Below are 24,990 nucleotides of genomic sequence, written 5' to 3'. Positions count from 1 at the left end.
TATCCACTCTTCATGGTCTGTCCCCCACCTCCTGCTCATCTTGGGGAGGGGGCGAAGGCATCAGCTTTCCTTGAGCTTTTTGAGCTTTTGTTCTGGCCACCAGTTAACTGATTTCTCTAACCTGACTGTGGGTAATCCACCCATCAAATCTCGGGGAACGCCCTCTTGACAGCCCAGTGTCCAGAGACAATTACATTTATGATCAATATTTTGCCTACCTGTTTCTACTTGCAGTGAGACCCTTTCCAGCCCCATTGAGCTTTGGGCTGGGTGGCCCAGGGGCAAGGCTGACTGCTGCAAACCTCACTCCCCTTGGCTCAGATTTACTGGTGGAAGAAATCACCGGCCCATATTTTCTCCCACAGTTAATTAACTCTTGGGCAACCTCCTCCCATGTCCATACTTTATATCCTGACTGCAGATGGTTATAAGTAAAGATAGAAACCCTAGGATGATCCCTGTACAGGTGGGTTGTACAGGACGAGCCCCCTTACTTGAATTCCATAGAAATTACAGAAGGGAGCAACCTTTACTTCAGAGGTGGATTTTAGGGAGGGGTTTACTAAGAACAGGAAGGACTTGGGAGGATTTTGGTAGAATGGGGGCAAGGCTTTCACTTCTCAATAGCACAGTGCAAAGGAAGAAGCTCCTGGAATTTCAGACCTGGAACCTTCAGATAATAAAATGGGACCAATCAGCACAAAGGAAAACTTATTCAAACAGACTTGACTATACATTGCGCATGTCCAAGAAAGAGTGAAAAATGAGGAAACATTCAAGGAATTAGTTAGCATAGGTGAGTTAGCAATACCTGCTTTGTGGAATCATGAGTGTGCATTTTGTGTGGTATAAATATGACTGCTTGAGAGACACTAGTTGTGCAGTTGGGGTGGTGCAAGCCCCCCAGTGTGCCGGTGTATACACCTTAAATAAACTACCTTACATTCTGACTCTTGTGAATCTGAGTGCTGTTCTGCATGTCAGTTAGATGTTATAGTTTCTTCTAACACTGCCTGGCTTCTTTCTGGGACATAGCCTGTATCTTCTCTTGTAGTTGTATGCCTGTGGGTTTCAGGGATTCTGGAAGCCACCTTATTAAAGGGGTTGTCCTCTCAGGATCAACAGGCATCATCATAAGTGATTCATGGTGTGGCTGCAACTTTTTATCATACATTATTTGGAGACAAGCAGCCTCTTGAACACTTTTCACTAATTGATCAACTGTCCCAGTAATGGCAAGAGGGTCTCCCCTTTCTAAGGAATTAAGACCACCTCCCCAATAGGCAGCCCTCTGTGTTAAGGATCAAGGGGCACGATTGTTGCCAGTAGTTAAAAATACTCCTGGCCCCCAGTAACCTTCAGCTTCCTTTTCAGTTAACAGTATTTGGTCTCCACCAGTGAGACTAACCCTCCATACATACTCTGTCTCTGATTCCTTTGGAGAGCGGCTAAAATCATTTTTCAATTTTGCTAATTCAGTGGCAGAGAAAGGAATTTCTTTAACATCCATTTGAGAGTCTAGATCCTCGCTGTTATCAAATATGTATATTCGGTTTTTATCAAAGGACACAATGGGGCTACTGGGGTTTCTAATTTACCTAGCCTTGCCTTTATTTCTTTCAGTCCTTCTAAAGGATAGATGTTTTCTTGAGGCAAACCATAGAAAACAGTGTCGCTATTATCCTTACATCTTAACAGCTCCTTAAAAACCATTTCCAACAAAACTGAGTCTTGTTTCTCTCTATGTAATTGTTCCTCAAGGTTCACCATTTGATTCTGTAGAACTTTTACCAATTCTTGTGTTACTTCAGCTGTTTCCTGTAATGCTTGCATGGTTTGAGTTTCTGCCGAAATCTTTTCATCTAGGAACTCCACGGCAGCTTTTAAAGCAGCACCGAGTACCGCACAAATAAACGATTTTCCTTTCCCGGCTCGAGTATGAGCCTCATATTGTAAAACACGAATGCGGTCGGAAACACTCTGCAAGTTATGCCAGTTTTGTCGTGCCCAATCCACCCCGATAGAAATGGTCGAGCATCATGTTTTTCTAAAAGGTCAAATAACACATCTTCACTTTTCATGGTGGCAATACTGTCACTCATTATCTAGATATGCTAAAAGATCTACTCTAAGGGAGGAGGAGGTACAGTATTCAAAAGCGCAAGTAACTTCTTAACACCCCTCCTCCCCAGGGAGGCACACACCTATCAAACAAATGCAAATGCTCCAATCACGCCTCCCTTTTGTTGAGAGGAGCACACAAAGACAAGAGGTTAAAGCACACAAAGACAAGAGGTTAGACAGCTGCAGACGGAAGCAGCCTATCTCAAAGGGGTAAGAGGGTTCTAGCCGTGGAACTGTCAGAACTTATTGACAGGTGTTTAAACTAGGTAGGATGGGGGAAGGGGACAAAACAAGGGTCACTGGGTCTGAGGCGGCAGTTCAGGTCTTAAAGCAGAACTCGCTGGGTGCAGACAATGGAGTTAAAAGGCATGGAGAGGGGTGGGGAGATGCTGCCTCTCTCAAGTGCCTGTATACCAACGCGCGAAGCATGGGGAATAAACAGGAAGAATTGGAGCTCTGTGTGCGGTCAAGTGGCCATGATCTCATTGCGATCACGGAGACGTGGTGGGACAGCTTGCATGACTGGAATGATGTCATGGAGGGCTATGTCCTTTTTCGGAAAGACAGGCTGGGGAAGTGAGGTGGAGGAGTTGCCCTTTATGTGAGAGACCAACTAGAATGCAGTGAGCTCCACCTGGGGGAGGGTGAAGAATGTGTGGAGAGCTTGTGGGTGAGAATTAAGGGCCAGGCTGGCAAAGGGGACACTGTTGTGGGTGTGTACTACAGGCCTCCTGATCAGGAGGAGGAGGTCGATGAGGCCTTCCATAAGCAACTGGAAATAGCGGCACGCTCCCAGGCACTGGTACTTATGGGGGAATTTCAATTATCCAGATATATTTCGTGAGACGTACCAACATGGCCCAGGCATGTGCGGTCCAGACAATTCTGTGCAGTGAATTGAAGATAACTTCTGAATGGCAAGGTGGGTAGAAGGAACCGACGCGGGGTGGGGCGTTGCTGGACCTTATTCTCAAACCAATAACGGAAGGACTTGTTAAGGAAGTTAAAAAAGTTGGGGGCAGCTTGAGGGATGTAGTGACCATAGATGGTTGCGAGTTTGGAGAATCCTGAGTGAGGAAGCAAAACCAAAAACGTAGGATTTGCATACCCTGGACTTTATTGAAAGCAAACTTTGATCTCCTTCGGGGAACCTACCTGGGGCTATCCCTGGCCAGGGTGCTAGAACGGCAATGGGGGCCTCTGCGATGCTGGTTTAGCTTTAAAAGCTTCTTTACTTCCAAGCTCAGGGGATCGGTGCGTCCCTGTGACTAAGAAAATCGGGGAAAAGGTGCAAGGAGACCTAGTCGTGGATGAGAAAGGAGCTTTCATCGTGCAAGCTCTGTGGAAAGAAGAAAGTACATGATATTGTGGAAAAAGGGTCCTGACCACTTTGGAACAATACAAGATGTAGTCAGGGACTGCAGAGATGCGACAGCGAAGGCCCAAAGCCCACCTGGAGTTAATCTAGCTAAGGAGATAAGAATAATAAAGGAGATAAAAGGCTTTTTAAAAATACGTTAAAGCAAAAGGAGGCTAGGGAAGCATGTGGGCCCCATATAAGTGAGGGGCGGCGCTCTGGTAACAGGGGAGCTGAGAAGGCGTGAAATACTGACGCCTTCTTTGCTTCTGTCTTTAGTGAAAAAGGTCTCCTCACGAAATCCCGACCTTGGAGGATGAACGAAGAGAGTCCACGGGAATGGGAGATTTCCCTTTAGTCAGGGAAAGAGGTGGTCGTGAGTGCTAGAACATTAAAGGTCCATAAATCCTGGGACCTGATGGGGTGCAATCCCGTGCGGGTGCTGAGAGAGCGGTGGAGTCTTTGCTGGCCGTCTTCTGTAAATCTTTCAGAGGTCTTGGGAGAACTGTGGAGGTGCCCCTGAAGCTGGAGGACGGCCAATGTCACTCAGTCTCAAAAGGGGCAAGAGAAGGAAGACCCGGGTAACTATAGGCCCAGTCAAGCCTACGTCTTCGCCAGGGAATGGTGATGATTCCAGCTTGGCTGGATGCCATCTCCAGACCAACCTGGGGTATATAAGGGGTTATCAGGAGAAACCCAGCCATGGTTCACCAAGGGGAAGGGTCATGCTCTGACCAACCCTGGTGCCTTTGTATGAAATTCACTAGCTGGGTGGACAGGGGAGGGCGGTAGATGTAAGTTCTATCCTTGATTTCAGTAAGGCTTTTTGATATCTGCCCCCATGACATCCTTATAACACAAGCTGAGAGTATGGGATGGGATGAGTGGACGGTGGAAGTGGGTGGAATTGGCTGACTGGCAGAGTGCAGAGGGTTGTCGTGTGGCGTGCAGTGTCGGCTGGAGGCCTGTAACTAGCTGTGTCCCCCAGGGGGTCCTGTACTGGGTCCGTCTTGTTCATACATCTCATAAACGACCTTGAATGAGGGATGTGAACCACCCTCAGCAAGTTTGCTGATGACACGAAGTTGGGAGGATTGGCTGACAACAACCTGAAGGCTGTGCTGCCATTCAGCGAGACCTGACCAGCTGGAAGAGCTGGGCAGTAAGAACCCGGATGGGTGTTAACAAAAGCAAGTGTAGAGTCTTGCACTTGGGTAGAAATAATTGCATGGCACCAGTACAGGCTGGGGGTAGACCTGCTGGAGAGGAGCTCTGCTAAGAGGACCTGCGGTGTCCGGTGGATCAGACAGATTTAACCATGATGAGCCAGCATTGTGCCTGTAGCAAAAAGCCAATGGCATACTGGGGTGTATTACAGAAGAACGTGTCCAGCAAGGTCAAAGGAGGTGACCTCCCCCTCTACTCGCGCCTGGTGAGGCCTGCATTCTGGGAATATTGGTGTCCAGTCTCTGGGTCCCCAGTACAAAAATGACAGGGATCTCTTGGAAAGAGTCCAGCAGAGGGCCACAAGATGGTGAAGGGCTCGCTGCTGTAGCTTCTCAAACCCTGTGAGGAGAGACTTAGGAACTGGGTCTGTTTAGCCTTGAAAAAAGAAGGCTGAGAGGGGAACTGATTCCCAGCGTTCATAAATACCTGAGGTGTGGGAGCCTTAGTGGTGAGTCTGGTCCTTCTTTCAGAATAGTGCGCTAGAGGGATAGGACTGAGGGGTACATGGGATTGAAAGTACAGCTATAGGAAGTCCGCCACAAATGTGTGGATAGAACTTCTTTACAGTGAGGGTGGATCGGAGCACTGGAACAGGCTGCCCAGGGAGGTGGTGGAGTCTCCTTCTCTGGAGATATTTAAGACCCGCCTGGACGCCTACCTGTGTGACATGGTGTAGGGAGCCTGCTTTGGCAGGGGGGTTGGACTTGATGATCTCTATAGGTCCCTTCCAACCCCTACAATTCTGTGATTCTGTGAAAAGAACATCTTTCAGGTTAAACCACTCCTTACTTCCCTGCGAAACCACACAGAGAAACTGCAAACACCACACCTAAGTTACAAGACACTTCTAGGGTTCTTAAACAACACTTTCCAGGCTTCAATAAAAGGGAATAAACTTCTTGGAGCAGCACACACATTCACGTCAAAAAGACTACTTCATACTTCCCCAAGAGGTGCACACTAAAAAGGTGCAGATTTCACATTTATGTTACAAGATATTTAAATCACAAAAATGCAGAATGCTCTTCCCAAGGAGGCACACATGTATTAAGCCAATGCAAATAGACAAAATTAATTCATATGTCCCTGAGAGGTATACACATAAGCAGCAAAGTTTAAGAATATGGAGCAGTTGTCCTGGATAGGTGTCCGTATCTAAATTAACAAAACTATCGCTCCTTGCAACTCCAGGAGGTGCACACAGAAAAGTTTTAGACTATATCTGGGAGGACAACACTCTCATGGTGGGTATCCTGCTTTGACTACACCAATAAAGAAAATGGCTCACTCCAGTTTATAGGAGGGAGAAGAGGTTCCTTGATATATGTGTACCTGGAGAGATTAAGAAACAACAGTTCAAAAGTTGGTCTGACCTTTTTATTACAAATCTTAATTAAGGAGATGGGGAATGTGGGTGATAGAAAAAGACAAGGATTACTTAAAGTAGGGATAGTCACCACCAGGATCCAGCAGCAGTCCTGTTGCAAGATGCTCCAGTGGTCCAAAGCAAAAGTGCAGGGCAGGAGAGCAGCAGCAGCATGGCTGGCCTTGGGCAGCAAGCAGGTAGCAGGAAGAAGCCACAGGGTAAGTCCAGGAGCAGGCAGCAGGATTCAGGTAGCAGGTCCAGGAGAGTCCGTCAGCAAGCAGAATGTCCATAGTGAGGGATCTGATGACAGACATCTTGTTCTTTTTCAGCACACAGGCATCATGTTGTGAGGAATCTGATGTCAGAAAACTTCTCTTCTTCTTCAGCATGCAGGCATCTTCTTCAGCACGCAAGTCTCGGGTAAACCCTTCTTCTTCAGTATGCTGGCATCTTCTTCAGCATGTAGGCCTCAGGTCACAAGGAATCTGATGTCAGAAAACCTAACTTGATGCTTGCTGATCCCTCTTTTATCCTCCTTTTTTCCTGCCTACGTGACATCCCTGGGTGTACACCCTGAGATGGCCATCTTCCTCAAGATAAGTCCACACAAAAGACTGCTTCTCAGCCATTAAGCTGCAGCTTATCTTCCTCCCTCCTTACCCATGGCCTTGTCCATCCACGTCCCCCAGACAAAGGATTTCTCAACCCTTGACCAGGACTTGCTTGAATTTGTTCATCCTTCAGCAAACTTTGAGTCAGTGGTATAAAAGAATGATCTCTCACACCTGTGCACTGCTAAATTTAGATTTACACATTTTGCCTATATGAGAATAGCTGGGAATTTGAGAATAATGCAGGCATTGTCCATTCTCCTTCTTCCTTTGAAAATTCATAAATGAATAACATACATTCTTGCACTTCATATTAATTATTTTCTTGTTGAAAATGCTGTTTCTCTTAATTGTGATGACACATGGAGAAATCTAAGAAATACACACTAAAGTTATTGATGTAGCTAAATAATTTATTCTACAGGAAATTACTTGATATGGCACAGCAATCATTTTATTCTGTAACATTTTTTCCTGTTTTTTTGTGTTTTTTATGTATCAAAAAAAGTGGTTTTTTTATGTAAATGTATTTTTTTATGTAACAAAAAAACCACCTAAGGCAAGCAATGAGTCAGCTGTGGGAGCACAGATGAAGGTAATTCAGCTGGAGACAGCTGAAGGATAATAAAAAATTCCAAAATTACCCTAAGAAAACAAGGGTAAGAGTTATAGAAAGAAGGCCAACAATAACATGGAATTTAGAGGGCTTTATTGTTCCCATTAGAAAGAAGAAGCCACCTCAGGTGTCTCAGGCTACAATGCCTGAGCCACGGGAAGCAAAAGATTTGGTCTTAGCCAAGTTCATGGCATGACAAGGGATGTCAGTCCCCCTAGGGCCTCCAGATGGGACCAGAGACCCCATGTGGAATTAGCAATATTCTGGTCCTGGAAAAATGTACAGAGGGATATGGCTCTAGTCGACACAGGGGCAGAATGACTGTGGGAGAGTTCAGGCTCCAACAAAGGTTCATTAGTGTCCAGCAGTGCAGGCAATATTGAGAGGCCATGCGAAACATGAGCCTATTTGTCTGCTGAAACCATGCTGGATTACTAATGTAAGGCAGTATAGACTCCTGGGTGGGCAAGATGAAATATCAAGAACAGTGCAGGAACTGGAAAAAGTATTATCAGACCTGTTACCTCAATCTGGTAACCTGGGAAGTCAAGTCCCTCTGTGAATGTGTCTCGATGGCCCCGACCAAGTTACAGCTGTTCATTACACCAATATGGTGAGCGGTAAAATGGCATTTATTGGAATGTGGGGGTCCCTTATATAGGTATCCTGTTTCATCTATACCTTTTCTACATATGAATGACACCTTCTATATATGCATGACCAAGCAGGGGAGGGCCTATCGCGTTACATCCCGAGTGTCTGTGCACGCCTAATACAACACAGACCTGCACATAGCCCGTATAATTCTCCCATATGGCCAGTGCGGGAGTTGGATGGAACATGAAGAATGATGGTAGATTACAGAGAATTAAACAAGGTCACGCTTCCTATTCATGCAGACGTACCTAATATTGCCTCCCTAATGGACACATTAAGTAGAGAGATTAAAACATACCATTGTGTTTTCAGTTTGGCAAGTGCATTCTTCAGTATTCCGATTACTGAAGAATCTCAAGACCAGTTTGCATTCACGTGGGGAGGCAGGCAGTGGACCTTCCAGGTCCTGCCACAGGGATATGTACATTTGCCGACATGCTGTCACAGTCTGGTGGTGCATGAGCTAGTTAAATGGGAGAAACCTAATAATGTCAACTTGTATCACTATATTGATTATCTCCTGTTAACATCCAACCCATTGGAGGCAGTAGAACAAGCAGCAAATTTATTAACCATCTATCTGCAGAAAAGATCATGGGCTACAAATCCACAGAAGGTGCAAGATACAGGCTGTATTTCTATCCTGGGTCAACACTTCAGCTTGTACCAGGGCATGCCCTGGCCGCCTATACCATACCCTTTGGCCAGATATCTGCAGCTGTGTAACTATATCTGGCACCAAAGGAGGTGTCTTGATCTGCCATAGGGACATGATGGGGGTTCCTTTGGCAATAGAGATTGGAGTGTTGGCCACAATATTCACAGGCCATGTACCTGTCAACAGAGGGATTTCTGAACCTTCCACCTCCAACAATCTTCCCCAAGTTGAAAGTAGGCCACACCACAGAAACATTCTTGTTTCAGAATAAAAATAGTAATGACTCAGTTCTCAGAGCTGCCATGGTACTAAACAGAAGTGTTATTAAACTGTACAGTATAGACTTTGGAGAGTCATATTAGGGAAAGATGGATGAAAGGACTAATGCACAAAACCTGATCCTTTTCTCTCTCATATGCCAGGATTTTAACTAACTGCATGTGACTTCTTTACCTGCAGTAGTACTCTTTCTGATACACTCTAATGCACAGAATTTGTATTCTAGATTCTCCTTCCATGTCATGTATACGACAAAATAAACTGCATGTTATTGGGTTCTCTGTTACTTATCAATACTAATAACATTTCCAAAATCAATCAGGGAATATTAAATATTTATTTTTATTGTGACATGGAAACTGACTGGTGGGTGTGATTAGATACTAGTAAGTCATAACAACTATTACCAATCTGTCAGTTCATCTGTCAATGCACTGTGGGTGTCCTTTAGACATAGCAATGGTTTCCATTTAAAAACTATAGGAATAAGTAATAAAGCAGTCATCCCTGCCTAAGAATGCTAATTGTGTCCATAAGATTTACCTTAAAATGAAAAATTAATTTAACTGACAAATCACTGTGAGCTTTTACATGTGAAGTGAGGAGTTAGAAGACACAGGACTTAGAAGATTAATAGCATTGTTCAGTTCAGCTTTTGCAAGCTCAAGACAATGCTCACTTCATTTAGTTTTTGGAAGTGCTTGATTAGCTTAACTTTTTGTTAGCCCAAGGAAGCACTACGCTACTGTGAGCTATCCCAAAAGGAAAGCTATATCCCGCCAGCAGACAAGGGACCAATGAGAGAACAATGGAAAGGGGAACAAACATAAGTAACTGCAGAGGCATGCAAAGTAAGGGGAATGCTCTAAACTGGGACAAAGGTTGGAAGGACACAGTGATGAAGACTACCAACTTCATCCAGGAATGACCACCAGATGGGGAGGAAGACGTTGAGCCTTCATCCAACAACCACCAGAGGAGGCTACAACACATGCACCAGGAGGAGGGACATTATGTAAATGATTTCTTGGAAAAGGACAGAATATGCGAATGAGTTCTTGGAAATCTGCTGATTATGTATGAGCTTTTAAAATGGCTTTTAAAAATGTAATGCTTCTGTCTGTGGGTGTGCAAGTTAGGAGGAGCAATCCCTCTTGCACCTGGTGTCATGTGCAGCACTGGAATAAACATACCTGCTCTATATCTCTCGGGCTTCAGTTTGGAAACTTCAGTTTCCATAAATCACATGCACAAATACAGTGTTTAGGATGTGGGAATTCTGGAGTTAGAATAAAACTGGTATGTTAGATATGCAAAGTTATATCTTGTTTCTTTGCAATACTGGTTGCTGGAAGAATACCAGGCTACCTTCTATCCATGGAATACAAAAACAGCTTTGAGGTCTAGTGTTGTATTAGGCGAAATACGGGGATGTTATCGGGATGTGACGTGACAGGCCCTTACCCATATTCTGGAAGAATCTTGCTACGTGTAACACAGTAGGCGTAGACAAAATGGACGTAGGTTATATAAGGTCGTGTGTGCTTCAATAAATCGCCATTTTATTTATTTTATACGCTATCACCTTGGTGTCACTTGGCAATTGGTCTAACTACTGCTTCAGTTGGAGGCGAGAGATCGTAAAGCCATTAATGATCGTAAAGCCTTCAGTCTAGCTTTACAATTATCTATAATTTGGGTTCAGAATACCTAATAGAAAACATAAGGCTTAGTTATTTGAGGTAATCAAATATACTATGTTTGCTAAGAAGCTCTTTTGAGGTCATGTAAAAAATTCTTCAGGAATCAAAGAGCACTGTAACCCTTACTTTGTCCTACCAGACACAGTTCTCTGGCTTTTATTTGCATTTTAAACAGGTGAAAAGATACCATTAAGCTACGACTGATACCAGAATAATGACATTATAAGAGGACTGGTCTGATTGTAATGCCTTCCATTATATTATGTTGGCCCACAATGTAAGAATTGGATTTTGATGGTTTGCCAGTGGAGGTTGTATCTTCTTGAATATTCCATTAAATTTTGTTACCATGTAACAGATATCAGAAGAGAAGCAGTTGGGCAAAATGATATCTGACAAGGAATTGCATATGAAGCAATGGGTGTAACTGAACTCCTTTATGTGGAAAAAATGGCACCCATGGACTCTCATGGGCTCTTGCTGAGTGTTTATGGACCCAACAGTGAATGTTAGCACAGTGAGTTGGTGGTTGGTGCATTTCAGCAGTGGTGACAGAAACAGTGAGTCACCTCTTCTATTGCAGTTGACATGTGCATGTCACAAGTGTGACATGCAGTTCATCACTGGTGATAATGCATAGCTAATGGTGGTGACTGTGTTGAAAAATATTTTATAGCTGAGAATGTGCTCTATCAAATAGTGTTATTGAGCTCTACTGTTTCAGTTTCCATGGAAATAAATAAAAGGTATTAGGTTTCCATGGAAATAAATAAGAGGCATTAGGTTTCCACAGAAACAATAGGACGCATTACTTTCAGAACTACCTATGCATATGGTAACCAGCTCTGTGTCTTTGGAAACAGGGATGGTGTCAGAGTGTGGTGAAGGAGGAAAAAACAGGGTTCTAGGGCTGTGCTGCCCTCTCTCCTCAGTCTTCTGTTTTTCCAGTTTAATGAGAAATCTATACCTGCATGAGCACAACAGCCAAGCACAGGAATATCCACATGCATGCCTATGCACTGAAGCCCTTCAGTGACATTTCTGTGGCAAAGCTTGAAGTGATAGACTACAGCAGGCATTTCAGAATGGATTCAGTTATTAAATGTTTAAGGGTTTAACAACTCTATTTGCTGTTTTGGGTTGTGGGTTAAAATAAATATCCATTTTAAAGTTGTTGATACTTATTTCCTGCCCTTGTCATCACTAGAGGGCAAGTATTTCTGATTAGCAGTAGATTTAGTGCTTGCTCCACTGACAGCTTTGGCTACTCCTATTGACTTGCGGAAATCAAACTCTATAACCCAGAGTTTGGTTATAAAGCAGGTATGTTTATTTCAGCTTTGCGCAGCGCCGGGTGCAAGGGGGATAGCTCCACCAAACTTGCACACCGACTTGTAAAATCGTGACACAGATATAGGTAAAACTAATACATAGTCAATGATTTCCTGGAATTCTGATCCATATTCAATAGTTGTTTAGCATGCAGACCCCTCTCTTGTTATCACCCATCTTATCAGGGAGATGCAACTCCTCTTCTGATATTTAAACTTCTAATCCTCTCCTCCCCAGATGTCTCAGGGAGATCTCACTCCTTATCTGCATCCTTCCTGCTCCCCCAGACCCATTGTCTCCGATCCTTGTTATTCTAACTAACTTCTACATTCCTTTTCCAATCTACAAACTACCTTTAACTATCCCCCTTTAGCCCCCCTTTATTCTAAATTCCAGCGGAGCCGCTTTCTCTTACTTCACCGTTCACTATACTAAGGGTAAAATATGCATTTCTTTCCACATCCAACTTTATGGGAGGTAGGATGCACTCTTCTTTCCAGGGACAAGGCATGAAATACTGCACCACAATACAGCAGTGAGTGAGCGGTGAGGTTTTAATCCTCTTGCTTTAATTGCTTGTCTTTGTTCTAAACTAGCATTATTATTATTATTATTATTAACTGGCATTATCTCTGTTTTTTTTTAAAGAATTTAAAAGAGGATTTTTTGAGGTCATGATTTAAAGAAAACCACACTGAATTCTTTCCAAAGTTGTGTTTTACTGCCATCCAGTGCTTAATTATGCAGCTGGAACTGGGCTATTTGCAATCTTAATATAAAATATTGGGCTATCAGTTTAATAAAAGACACATAATTAAAAAGAAAATACTGGTGTTGAACAGCGATGCAAGAAACAGAGGCTCTGGTGGAATTTAGAACAAAGGGGGGCTAGAGGGAGATAGTTATATGTAGTTTGTAGGTGGGAAAAGGAATGATCTAGTTAGAATAACAAGGAATGGAGACAATGGCTCTGGGAGAGCAGGAAGGATGCAGATAAGGAGTGAGATTTCCCTGAAGACATCAGAAGAGGAGGTGATTAGATCAGAAGAGGAGTTACTCTCCCTGATTAAATGGGCGATAACAAGAGGGGTCTGCATGATAAAGAACTATTGAATATGTATCAGAATTACGGGAAATCATTGACTATGTATGAGGTGTACCTATATCTGTATCACGGTTTTACAAGTCGGGGTGCAAGTTTGGAGGAGCTATCCCCCTTGCACCCGGCGATGCGCAACGCTGGAATAAACATACCTGCTTTATAACCCATCTCTGGATTATAGAGTTTGATTCCGCAAGTCAGTGTCAAATGACATTTGAAAAAAAATATTAAGTTATTTAATAGAACCTCTGAATACACAAAGTATGATGCCATGAATTTATATTAAAATACAGTTATTAAGTTACATGTAAGATTTTTCATTGCTGCTATTTTTCTTTAAAAAAGAAATCATTAACTTTTTTTGAACTTAAACACACGGTGTGGCTTTGAACAATACACAGATGAAAGTAGATGGCAATATCTGAGTAACTTGCAGCTTCAGCTCTCAAGTCACATCACACCAACCACTCTGTCTTTATCTGAAATTGCTGGGATTTAAGCAGAAGTACAATAAAATGATATTTCTTTTAAATTACTGTTCACTTGGATAATGCTACTAATCTTAACAGTTGTGCTTAGATTAACAAGCATGTCAATCTAAGGGTAAATATACTGTGAACCATGTCTTAGAATTCTCAGAAAAATCATGTGACTATGTAAAAATCTATAAGATATGTATATGAACACATTTTATTCAGTGCAGGTGTATCTACATCTGTGTTGTTGTCAAACCAGTCTGTCAGTATATGCTATTAAGCTAAGGTTTTTCTTAATGCTGAAGTCATTTTATAAAAAAGATTTTCAAAATGATATGCAGTAATAATGCTGTAGGTCTTACCCTTGCAACATCTGAAGTTAACAGAGCTTTAATATTCTGTTTAGTAAGAGCAGAATAACAAAGGGGATGTGTTATCTTCATTAGCAATGCATATGGATTGCTTTGAAAGTAATATCTCCCATTTTATTATGATGGCCAACAATTTCAGAGATGTTTTCAGATGTTGGTGGTATGGCAGTAGAGGCTGAACCTTCCTGTCATTATCCCATTAAATTTCATTGCTATGCAATGGATGATAACAGAAGGGCAGTTGGATACAATGAAGTCTGACATGGAAGTGTGTATGAAGAGAAGGTGTGTAATAAAATTCCTTCATGTGGAAAAAATGGCACCCACTGACATTCATGGACTCCTGCTGATGATTGTAGCAGACCCAACAGTGGATGTCATGATAGTGAGCTGGTGGGGTGGTGTGTTTCAGAAGTGGCAACAGACAGTGGCTCACCTCCACTGTTGCGGGTTTTTACAAGTATGGCATGCAGAATCTTGTTCATTGCTGGTGAAAATGCATAGCTAATGGTGCTGACTGAAAAATAATGTTCTGTGCTCTATCAAATAGCGTTATTGAGCTCTCTATATCTGTTCTGGTTTCCATGGAAATAAATAAGAGAAATTATGTTTGACGCAACCTACATAGTATTTATCTTCTGTATTACTGCAGTGATATATCAGCTGTATTAAAAACCTTATTCAGTGCTGGACAATGGCCCTTTGTGGTAAACACTGTAATACTGCAGATGCATAAGATGGTTTCTATTAAAAAATACTTACAAATTTATAATAGACTAAGCATGAAAGCACAAGCTAAAAAAAGACAGTGTGCGGGTATACAAACATAGCTCTTCCTGAGCATGACAGTACTGTATGAAAGAGCAGGAGGGTGCCTTTAATACTTTATCTTTTTTAATACAACCAGAAATGAGTAAATTTGGTTGGCATTTATGGCAATTCCTTAAGACGATCAAAGTCATTCTCACTGCACACTCCTTCCTTAGCGTGGCACTGGTATTTCACTGATCTTTTTCTGTCAGAGTAGGTCCTTGACAGAGGGTTTTGCAGATCAAATCAGAACAAGAACTCAGATAAGCCAGAGGCTGTGAATAAATAGTAGGCCAGATAAAAAGTTAGGACCATAAACTCAGCATTTTTTACTGGCTTAGACCTGCAGACACACTTCTCATTTGGAACACAAGGAGACATATACTTCACTGGCACAGTGCAAGGCAAACGTAAGGTTTGCACTGAGTTTTGAGCAAGAAGCTCAAAATTAGATAGAATTTCTGTAGAGGCATAGGAAATACTCTTTTAGATGCCACTCAAGCCACTTCAAATCTGTTTTGCCTGTTTAATGCACTGGCTTAACCTATTGCAGTTTTTTAAAAGTCAGATGCAGTTTCTTATTTATTTATTTATTTTCCCCCAAGGATTTAAATAAGAAATAAAGAATACAGACACAGGAATAAAAATAGATACACTTTAGAAAACATGGATATCTGTTTAAATACGCAAGTACCTTATGTCAGTAAACTTCTATATTTTTCTGGTCACTGTTACTCGAGTAAATTATGTAAAGTATAATTTGCCTCAATGTAGAAAGCAAACAAAAACAATTAAAAAACTAAACATTAAACATTTTGATAAATTTTAAATGGAAATCTAAATGTATCAGAGGCACTGATGGAGAAAGATACACTATTTACCCCTTCTGCCTGCATTTGAAACTCTGATGATTCTTTCAGATATCTGCAGACCATTTATTGCTTTTTTTTTTTTTTCTTTTCTTTTTTAATAGATGAGTTGCATCAAATGTTAATGGAAACAATATAATTCCATATTATTTAAATTAGAGGTCTACCTAAAGATGACTTTCACAGGTCATCAATTTGCCCAATGTGCTGTTATATAATGGAAAGAACCTATTTTATGTTGAGGTTTGATGTTTTTAGGTTTAATGTTAGAATGAAATAAATAATGATTCTTTTGTACTTTCCTTGTTTCTTTAACATGAATAAAAATTGACGCCAAAACAGCAATCTTACAGGGTAAAAAGAAAATACACACATTCCGCTTTGGAAATACATCATAGAATTACAGAATCATTAGAGTAGGAAAGGAGCATTAAAGGTCATTGTTATGGTTTTGCAATTTGGTTGGTGTTGGTTCCACATCAGAACACCATGCCTCATAATGGGAGTAAAGGGGACATGTTGGTTTTTTTTTTCTGTGGACTGCCTTAAATGGGCATGTGGGGAGTGGCACTGGAGGGGAAGTGGGGAAGGGCACGGGGTTGCTGGCCCCGGCTCCCTGCTAGGAGACTGCGTGGTCGGAGCTTCTCACCTTTCCACAACTCATCGGTGAGATTGGGGACTTGGTATTCTCTTTGTTGAAACTCTCTTGTTGTTGTTTAGCATTATTAGGTTATTAAACTGCCGTTCGTTCTCAGATCACCGTTTTCCTCCTTCATTTTTTTTTTTTTTAAGACCCAATCGCAATCTCCCTTCCCTTCCCCTCTCCCGAAACGCACGTGGCCGGGCCGCGCCGTGCCGTGCCGTGCAGTGCCGCTAGAGAAAGGGGGGCACTTTTGTTCCTGCTCCCCCGGGTTTGTTCCCACTGTACCGGAGTAAGCTCTAGAGAGAACTCCGTGACATTTTTGGTGGAGAATGCGGGCAATGTTCTGGGCAATGTTTTGGGCAGTAATGAATTGGCTTATTTCAGCAGCCCTGTACGTAGGACTGATGGTCCTTATGTTCCTGTGGTCCCGGCTTCAGAGCATCGTGTTGGGGGGGTTATTTGTAGATACATTAAGCCAACAAGAAACCACCGAGAAAGGCAACTCAGAAGACTAACAGACGCAATGGAGATAGTGATGATGAGGGAAAAGTCACCGCTTCCTCTATTCCTAAACTTATGAAAATTACTGAAATCCAAGGCACGAGAAAGGAGTTTGCCCTGAACCATTCACTGGAGGGCTGTGTGATGAGCAGTCATTAGTGAAGACTGGAGCAAGAAATTATTGAGTACCTCAGCCTTCTCCTTGTCTGTTTTTACTATCTTGTCTGTATTGATGTGGCCATTTTCTGGTTGATGTACCTGTTTTTACAGTGCCTTTATTTTTTTTATTTTCACCCCTTGTCAAATCCAGTTCCAGTTAGGCCTTATCTGAGCATACACACCATACTGTTATGGTTTTGCAATTTGGTTGGTGTTGGTATTCCACATCAGAACACCATGCCTCATAATGGGAGTAAAGGGGACAAGTTTTTTTTCTGTGAACTGCCTCAAATGGGCATGTGGGGAGGGGCACCGGAAGGGAAGTGAGGAAGGGGACGGGGTTGCTGGACCGGCTCCCTGCGAGGAGACAACGTGGTCAGAGCTTCCTGCCTTCCACAGCTCCATCAGTGAGATTGGGGACTTGGTATTCTCTTTGTTGAAACTCTCTTGTTGTTGTTATAGCGTTATTAGGTTATTAAACTGCCATTCGTTCTCAGATCACCTTTTTCCTCCCTCATTTTTGGTTAGACCTAATCGCAATCTCCCTTCCCTTCCTCTCTCCCTTAACGCACGTGGCCGGGCCACGCCGCAGTACCGCTAGAGAAAAAGGGGGGGGTTGGGGAGCTTTTGTTCCTGTTGCCCCGGGTTTGTGCCCACTGTCCCGGAGTGAGCTCTAGAGAGAACTCCGTGACACATACTGATCCGCATCCCCAGGAGCATTCCCATAATCTTCCCAGGCTATCTATTCCCACTTCCACTACCTGTACATTTTCTTCTTGCTCTTCACCTGTAAAACAAGTCTCAATTCAGCCTTGCCAATCTCTTGCCTTCCTTTCCTGATGTGTTGCATTTGGGGGTTGAGATCTTTTGCATCCTAAGAGAAGCTTCCTTAAAGATTTGCCAGCTCTACTCTGCTCCCTTGTCCCCGAGGACAGATTCCCAGGGGATTTTGTTGACTAAATACCTGTAAAGCTCGAAGTTGGCTTTCCTAAAATTAAGCTACCTGATTATACTCTTCCTCTGTCATGTTTCCCTAAGGAATGTGAATTCTATCACTGCGTGGTCACTACAGCCCAGACAGCTTCCAGTCTTGGTATCACTGGTCAGTTAATTGGCATTGGTGAGTGACAGGTCCTGTATTGCACCTCTCCTTGTGGGGCTCTTTATCACTTGGCTCAGGAAAATAATTTTCTATTTCTTTATGTTTGGAAAGGACATTTAGGGTTAAGGGAATTATCTACTTGATCAATATAAGCTCTGATTTATTTTCAAAATGTCTCATATCAATAGCTTTTTATATTACATGGTCATATTTTTTCAGCTCTGAGATATGAAAATATTCTTGTGACTTCTGACTGAGTACAAGAGCTTAGTTGTTATTTAGTTGCTATGGCTAAACTGAGTGCTAATGCATTAAACAAGCAGATGCATTTCATAGCTCTGCTCTAGAAAATGGTGTGAGTTTGCCTTTCTGTTGCTCTCCTTTTGACTAATATATTGCAGTATGGCAGTACTTTATAGAAATAAAGTATCTCAGGATTTTAAATAATTCATTTTAGATAATCTCCGCTATTAATGGAACAAATGATTTTTTTTTATGCATGCCCTGATTCTTTTTCTGATTATTAGAAAAAGAAGATTACAGTCAGATATTAGCTATGGTTTACAATTTTCATGTGGTTTATGTCCTCGATATGTTCAGTTCATCTGCTACATAATTTGTGCATACTGTCTGGCTGGTTTATTTTAAATTATGCCCCACCTCACTTAAGCTTGTTAAATGCTAGCTAAAACAGTCATTAGATTAATCTTTGCATTGCCCCACAGTATGTTGTGGATGTACGTTTGCCTACGAAATGAAGGAAATTGATAAATAACGATGTTTTGATGATATAACTACCATTACCACATCTAATCCTGGGGCAAACATTTTCAAAATGAGACAGAATGAGACAATTTTTGAAGAAGAGTTAGTAATTAATTTTATAGCTCAAAAATATCAGACTTCTCATGACAAGATAAAATAATTCAATTTATTTAGCTTCTTACAGACAAGATGAAAAGGTGTTTTAATTAGCAATCCTAAGAATATGCGAGGAGAAATGACATCTGACACCAAACAACTATCATCTATCAGGCATAGATATAAAGCTCTCAAAATTAAATGCTGATGCCCAATGAATTAAAATGTAAATTAGTTGCATATGCTTTACAGGGTTTACACTTAACCATTGAAAGATATGGCCAAAGGAGATGGTATATTTTCTATTATCTAAAGTCTTTAAAGCATGATAGAACATTTCTAGAAAATGTGTCACACTACTGTCATTACTTTTAGTGTTAGCTTTCAAAACACACAAAACAAGATTGTTAGATATGATTCTACACCACAGCAGTGATAGTAGGTGAAATCATAACTTCATCTAAGTCTGTGAGAAATTTACTGCCCACTTTAATGAGACCAAAACTTATTCTTTAATTACATGGATATATTCATTGCATTTGAGCTCAACACTATATGCAGACTTTGTCCTTCTACTTTACCTGTTTATGTTATTGCTATTATGCTTACCATTTGTTTTACACTTCAGCTTAGTTTTGAATTAGCTATATCTAATTTATTTTTAAAGCATCTTAGTGTTTGTAATGTTATCCCTACTTCTGTAGTGCAAAGTAGAAGAGGTCAAAATGGAAATAAGAGTACAGACTTGCAAAAATTCTGCTTCTTCTGGGTTTCAGCTGGGTCGGGGGCAAATCTTTCAGTAATCATTTTTCATGGAATCCAGATATTTCTATTGCTTGCCCCTGGTGAAACTGGAAAATGGAGATCTGGGAGATCTGTACAAACATGTTTTCAAGGCTATTCTGAATCTCACGTGTAGCTGAGACTAGAATACATTTTTAGGATTATTCTGAATCTTACAAACAGTGGAGATCAGGCCAAGATTTCTATGAAGCCTCTGTGTTATGTTCACTTTGCATGGTCAACAACTGGTGTTAGAATCACAGAATTGCCAAGGTTGGAAAAAACCTCCAAGATCTAGTCTGAACATCCGCCTACCACCTGTATTTCCCCACTGCATCACATTGTATTTTGATCATGTTTTATTGTTGTGTAAATCCTCTCTACCACAGTTCTCCAGATTGTTCTAGAATGAAAGTGGGAACTGTCAGGTATCCTTGGATAAGTTCTTCTGATCAGGTGTGCAGGCTGCTGCTAATCCTGGAAGTATATAGCTGGGCTTGGGAAAGTTGGTCTTGTGAAAATTGCTCAAGTCCGGAACAAAGAGGACATTAGAAGATATGACTCATAACGAGAAAAGACTTTAAAGAAGATATGAAGAACTGGAGATCTATTGAAAATGTCTAAGAGTATTTCAGCATGAAAATAGAGAGGCTTGATCTAATTGTGTTGAGAACAAAAAAACAATTCATACATTTTTTTGTTAGTTTGTTATACAACATAATGATATAGCTTTTGTTCAAGGGAACAATAAGCAGGCTTTGAAACCTTCCAAAGTCAATGGTAGTTCTTTTGGAGACAGTGAGCTTTGGATCAGAACTTACTGTCTGAGACTGGTAGGGAATGCATTGTCTCAAATTAACATGAGACAATTGGCAACGCTTTGTGGACTCTTTTACATTCAAAAGTATTTCTTTGGACAGCGCCAGAAGCTGTTTGCTCATGAGTGGGAAGACTCAGAAATGTTTTCTGTCTGAAGACTTGACCTGTGAGCAAATACTTTCAGCTTGATACAGGAAAGCTGGGAGATGATACTACTGTATCCTGTGAAGGCAAGATACAAGCTGGCATCTCCCTGCTTCCTCATATCTGCTGATTTAAATTTCTCAGTCCTGGAAGATGGAAACAGAAGAATTTTTAAGGCCTGGAAGATGGAAACAGAATAATTCCTTCTCAGATCCCTGAAGCCAGAAGCTCTGATTCCAAGGAGCAGTTTTGACCACTCTGGACTAAGAGTAAGAGAATGTATGCATTTGTCATTGTCATCAACTGACCATCATACCTTTGGATGACCTGTCACTACCAAAGATCTGTACCCACTGACAGTAAGATATCACTGGATTGAGGAGAGGTGAACTGCTTTGGTGTGTTGTGTTTGTTTATCTATCGGTCTGTTTCTCCTCATTTTCTATCTTTTTTCTTTATCTTCTTTTCTTCATTCACTCTTTGTAGTATCCATTGTTTAGATATTGTCTTAGAACTTTTAGCATAGATATAACTCTTGTGCCAAAATACTCCTGCCTGTAATGCTTATTAATAGTTAATAGCCAATTTTACCTCCAAGTATTAGTTATTGTTAGAAAGCTCCCAATGAATTAATTTATGGTATTCCTTTGAGTCTTGAATGATTCCATTGCAGTTGCAACCCCCGATGACTGGGGGAGGCACAACTCAGGAGTTCTCTGCTGAACCACAAAGCCTTCTAATGACGACAAAGAAAATAAAGCTTGCCATCTGAAAACTAAAGCTCAGCTCTTGAAACAGCACTTACTGGGATAACAAGTTCCACATCTGTCAGTCTTGGCATTTTCTTGTTCACAGGTAAATTAATGAAGTTTTATGGTTACAAGTATTTGGTATTGTAGTTGAGGTGAAAGAGAGGAATTATTAGCCAGTCTCAGTTTTGTGCACTTCATTTCAGCAAAAGAAAATGTACAGATATTTGTCTTGGAATTTAGGTCATTTTTCTTTCTTGATACCTTGCATCCACCAGGCGCAAGAACTTTCTCTTGAGTTCCATATAAATTGTTTTGAGCTATAGTGCACCAAGAAAGAAAGTTGCATAACAAGCAATGGAAATTTGAAAATTGTGGAAGAACAGCTATCAGGTTGGCCACTGTGATGAAGATGAAGGAGAAATAACAAGGAGGAAGAAGGTGGTTGTATGACCACCTTAGATGCAACTGCATATGCACAGAGGGACATTAGCAAATATTAAGGAGTTCTTTATGAAAAATAAATATGTATCCCAATGTATTGCATATGTATGTCTTCACTGTTTAAATGCAGAACCTGAACTGTAAGAGCACCCATGCTCTTGATTTATTGAGTTGCTTGGTAAGTATTGTGAGGAATAAAGGAATGTCACATTCTAACATCACATTGGAGTTAGAGAGTTTTCTTCCCAGATTTCAGATGACAAACTCAAAGTCCAATTGGCCAGATAATAATTATCAGTTATCTTCTTGTTTCCAGCACTGGATGAAGTCTCATACTTCAAAATAACAAGTTTTTCACTATGAGAATTGTAAAAGCACTGGTTCATGTAGTTCATGTGATAGCAATTTATTGCCTCAGTGCAGATATTTTTTTTTTAATATCTCTGTCACTGTGAGATTATAGCACGTTAGAATGACAGATATTTTAAGCAAGAACTTCAGAAATACTGAGTGCTCTTGGTTTGAAGATTTGATGAGAAATAGATCATTCCTGTGATAATTTTATAAAATGTGTAAGTGTGAGTAATAGCACCTGGCAAGCAAGCTGCCTTCTTTGAAAGTAAGCAAACCAACTACTCTTCAGGTTTGAGAAGAATTTAGTGGGAAATAGAAGTCTACTTAAATGTTCACTGCTTACATCTGTAATAGAAAAGCCATACTTTATGATCTGTCCTCTGGTTGCTGAGAAAAATTATATTGCTATCATATATATTTTATATTTGAAAGTGGTACTCAACTCATTTTCAAGTGAACAATATACTTAACAGATTCATCTTTGTTCCTGTCTCATTTACGTGACCAGATAAGTAACAAAAATACCCTTTTATGGAAAACAAACAAAATTGGATGGAAAGCTTTTTCAGGATACAGTAAGGGTGCTATTTCTGGATTTATTTATTAATTTTTTAAAAAATATGGGTTTCCTACTTTCCCTATTCTTCTATGTGCATCTAGTTTAATAAGATTCAAATGAATCTTCTTCCCGATTCTATAAAACAGCTATGTTCCAGGCAGACTGATTGAGAGATGTTTACCTCAGCAGCGAAACTCTAAATAAAACATTTCTTGCTCCTGAAAGCCCTAGGTAACAATTGCCACATAATACACTGAGAAGAAAAATCATCAGAATTTAAATGTAGGTGAGATGATGTAAAACCGGTATACTTAACTGAGTTTGTAATTTCTCACTGTGAAGAATATTTAATCTGATTTCTTCATCAAATCATAAAATCACTAGGGTTGAAAAAGACCTCTAAGATCATCTTGTCCAACTGTCAGCCATCAATAATTTATTTAGTCTTGCAACCATCTAAATCAGCTGCATATGACTCCATAGTATACATGCCACATATTTCCCAAATTTAAGCCCTTAATAACAGAAGGCTCTTTATTGCTCTTTATCTTCCATCTAGCAGTAAGAGACAGAGGGGAAAAAAAAAAAGCTTCAGAATGTGAGAAAGATGCATATATCAAAGTACAGCCCTGGCCTCCCAAAATCTGAAAAGCTGTTATAAATGTCACCAATATGTTTTCAGTATATATGTCATTTTATAAATTTCCTAGTTTTCTGATAATTCAGCTCCAGTACACATAGTGTTAATTTTAGTTGGCAGCCTCACTCAAATGACATTGTTATCCACTGAAAAGTTTTCATTTTAGTGCCTTGAAAAAGTAACTTTCAGGGATCTATTTTAGTCTGTATGTAGATTATACTGTGATAGCTACACTTTTGGCTTGGTTCCCAAGGAGACTTCCTCTATTTATATTTCATCTGTTATTGGTTTTTTATTTCCTTCTTATGAACTATCAAATTCATATTAATCCATCCAATCTATCTGACTCTCCTGCCAACAAAACTGTTCTCATATACTGCTGCAGTCTCTGTATTTGTAGATTGGACAGCCAGGGAATGAAAACAGAGTTCTGTTAATGACTATACAGAAAAGGCTGTCTAGAAATACTGGTTCCTTCGTGCAGAGCTCTCCTCAGATATTTAAATACTATGATATTATCTTTAAGATTTGTGAGCTAAAATACAAAGAGGTAAAGTTCCCGTTGGTGCAGTACTGAAAACTGAGTAGGCTAGAAGTACATTAGTAATACTCACCTGTCTTAGACTCCTGTCAAATAAACACTGAAGAATCAGGTCATTTTTGCTTGTGTGAACAGCTCTTCTATTTCACTGTACAGCAGGGTAAATTTAAATTTTAAGACATTCTTATTTGCAGATGCAGGTCTTAAGGAATGATATTTACTTGCTTGTGTGTCAGTATCTACTGCCATTTAAGACGCTGTAGGTTATCCTCCTGTTTTTCAGCTAGTGTTTCATAATAATGCAGGTTTATCCTAAGCCTCAGGTTATTTCCCACTCAGATGTTTCTGATGTCCTTGAGCATCTACAGTGACATATGTATTATCCCAGCTGTCATCACACTAGATCAAGGATTTGGGCAAGTATGACTCAATGCAATTGAGAGAATAGCTTTTTCTTTTTCTTTTTCTTTTTTTTTTTTTTTAAAGTACTAGGAGTGGGATTTCCAAGCAGAATGCCATCTACTGTATTTTTATTTCCTAAATTGCACTGATATTGCCAGGGGAAAGGATACCATCAAATTACAAAATGTTACAAGCTACAAGCAATAAACTAGATGGAATAAAAACATGTTCATTGTCTGCTTACCTGGAGTATTATGTCCCGTTCATTCCGTGTGATGTTAACGGTATGGGGCTGTCCATTTGCCATGTTTCTGTGGTCAACATCAATGTTATATGGCTCCTTGGTACCTCCTAGGTTATACCGAATTTGCAGATTCCCTAATGAAATGAATGCGAAAAGTACCCTCAGGTGTGTTGATATTTATTCACAGCTATTTTCCCCTCTTTATTTCCTCATACAACTATTGCCACTTAACATTTAAGTTGCTCTCATAGATGCTACCTGCTCTTGGAGAATTTTAAAAAGGGTTAGTGTTTCAGATTATTCAATTATTGGGCAGAAAACAGCTTTCAGTTTACAACCCTGAAGCATGAAAGTAACCGGCATCTCAAAACCATTGTTTGTACATTCTTCCAAATTGCAAACTGAACAAATCAGAGCTATGCCTTAAACAATACAGATAATTACTTCAAATTTGAGCACATCAAGTAGCATATTATTGTTGATATTA

The 24,990-nt window shown here is 40.6% G+C and overlaps 1 protein-coding gene across 3 annotated transcripts in view; it reads right to left on the bottom strand.

Annotated features, from left to right (window-relative positions):
- CNTNAP2 (contactin associated protein 2) overlaps nucleotides 1-24,990 on the bottom strand; it is a 559,041-nt gene that overhangs the window by 58,451 nt on the left and 475,600 nt on the right. For all 3 annotated transcript variants that reach the window (XM_015854927.2, XM_015854925.2, XM_015854926.2), the window contains one exon: nucleotides 24,504-24,637. In XM_015854927.2, coding sequence (XP_015710413.1) covers nucleotides 24,504-24,637 — 134 coding nt within the window. The remainder of the gene's footprint in view (nucleotides 1-24,503; nucleotides 24,638-24,990) is intronic.

The sequence above is a fragment of the Coturnix japonica genome, chromosome 2, assembly GCF_001577835.2.
Source record: "Coturnix japonica isolate 7356 chromosome 2, Coturnix japonica 2.1, whole genome shotgun sequence".
Lineage (NCBI taxonomy): Eukaryota > Metazoa > Chordata > Aves > Galliformes > Phasianidae > Coturnix > Coturnix japonica.
This window is presented reverse-complemented; position numbering and strand designations above follow the sequence as displayed.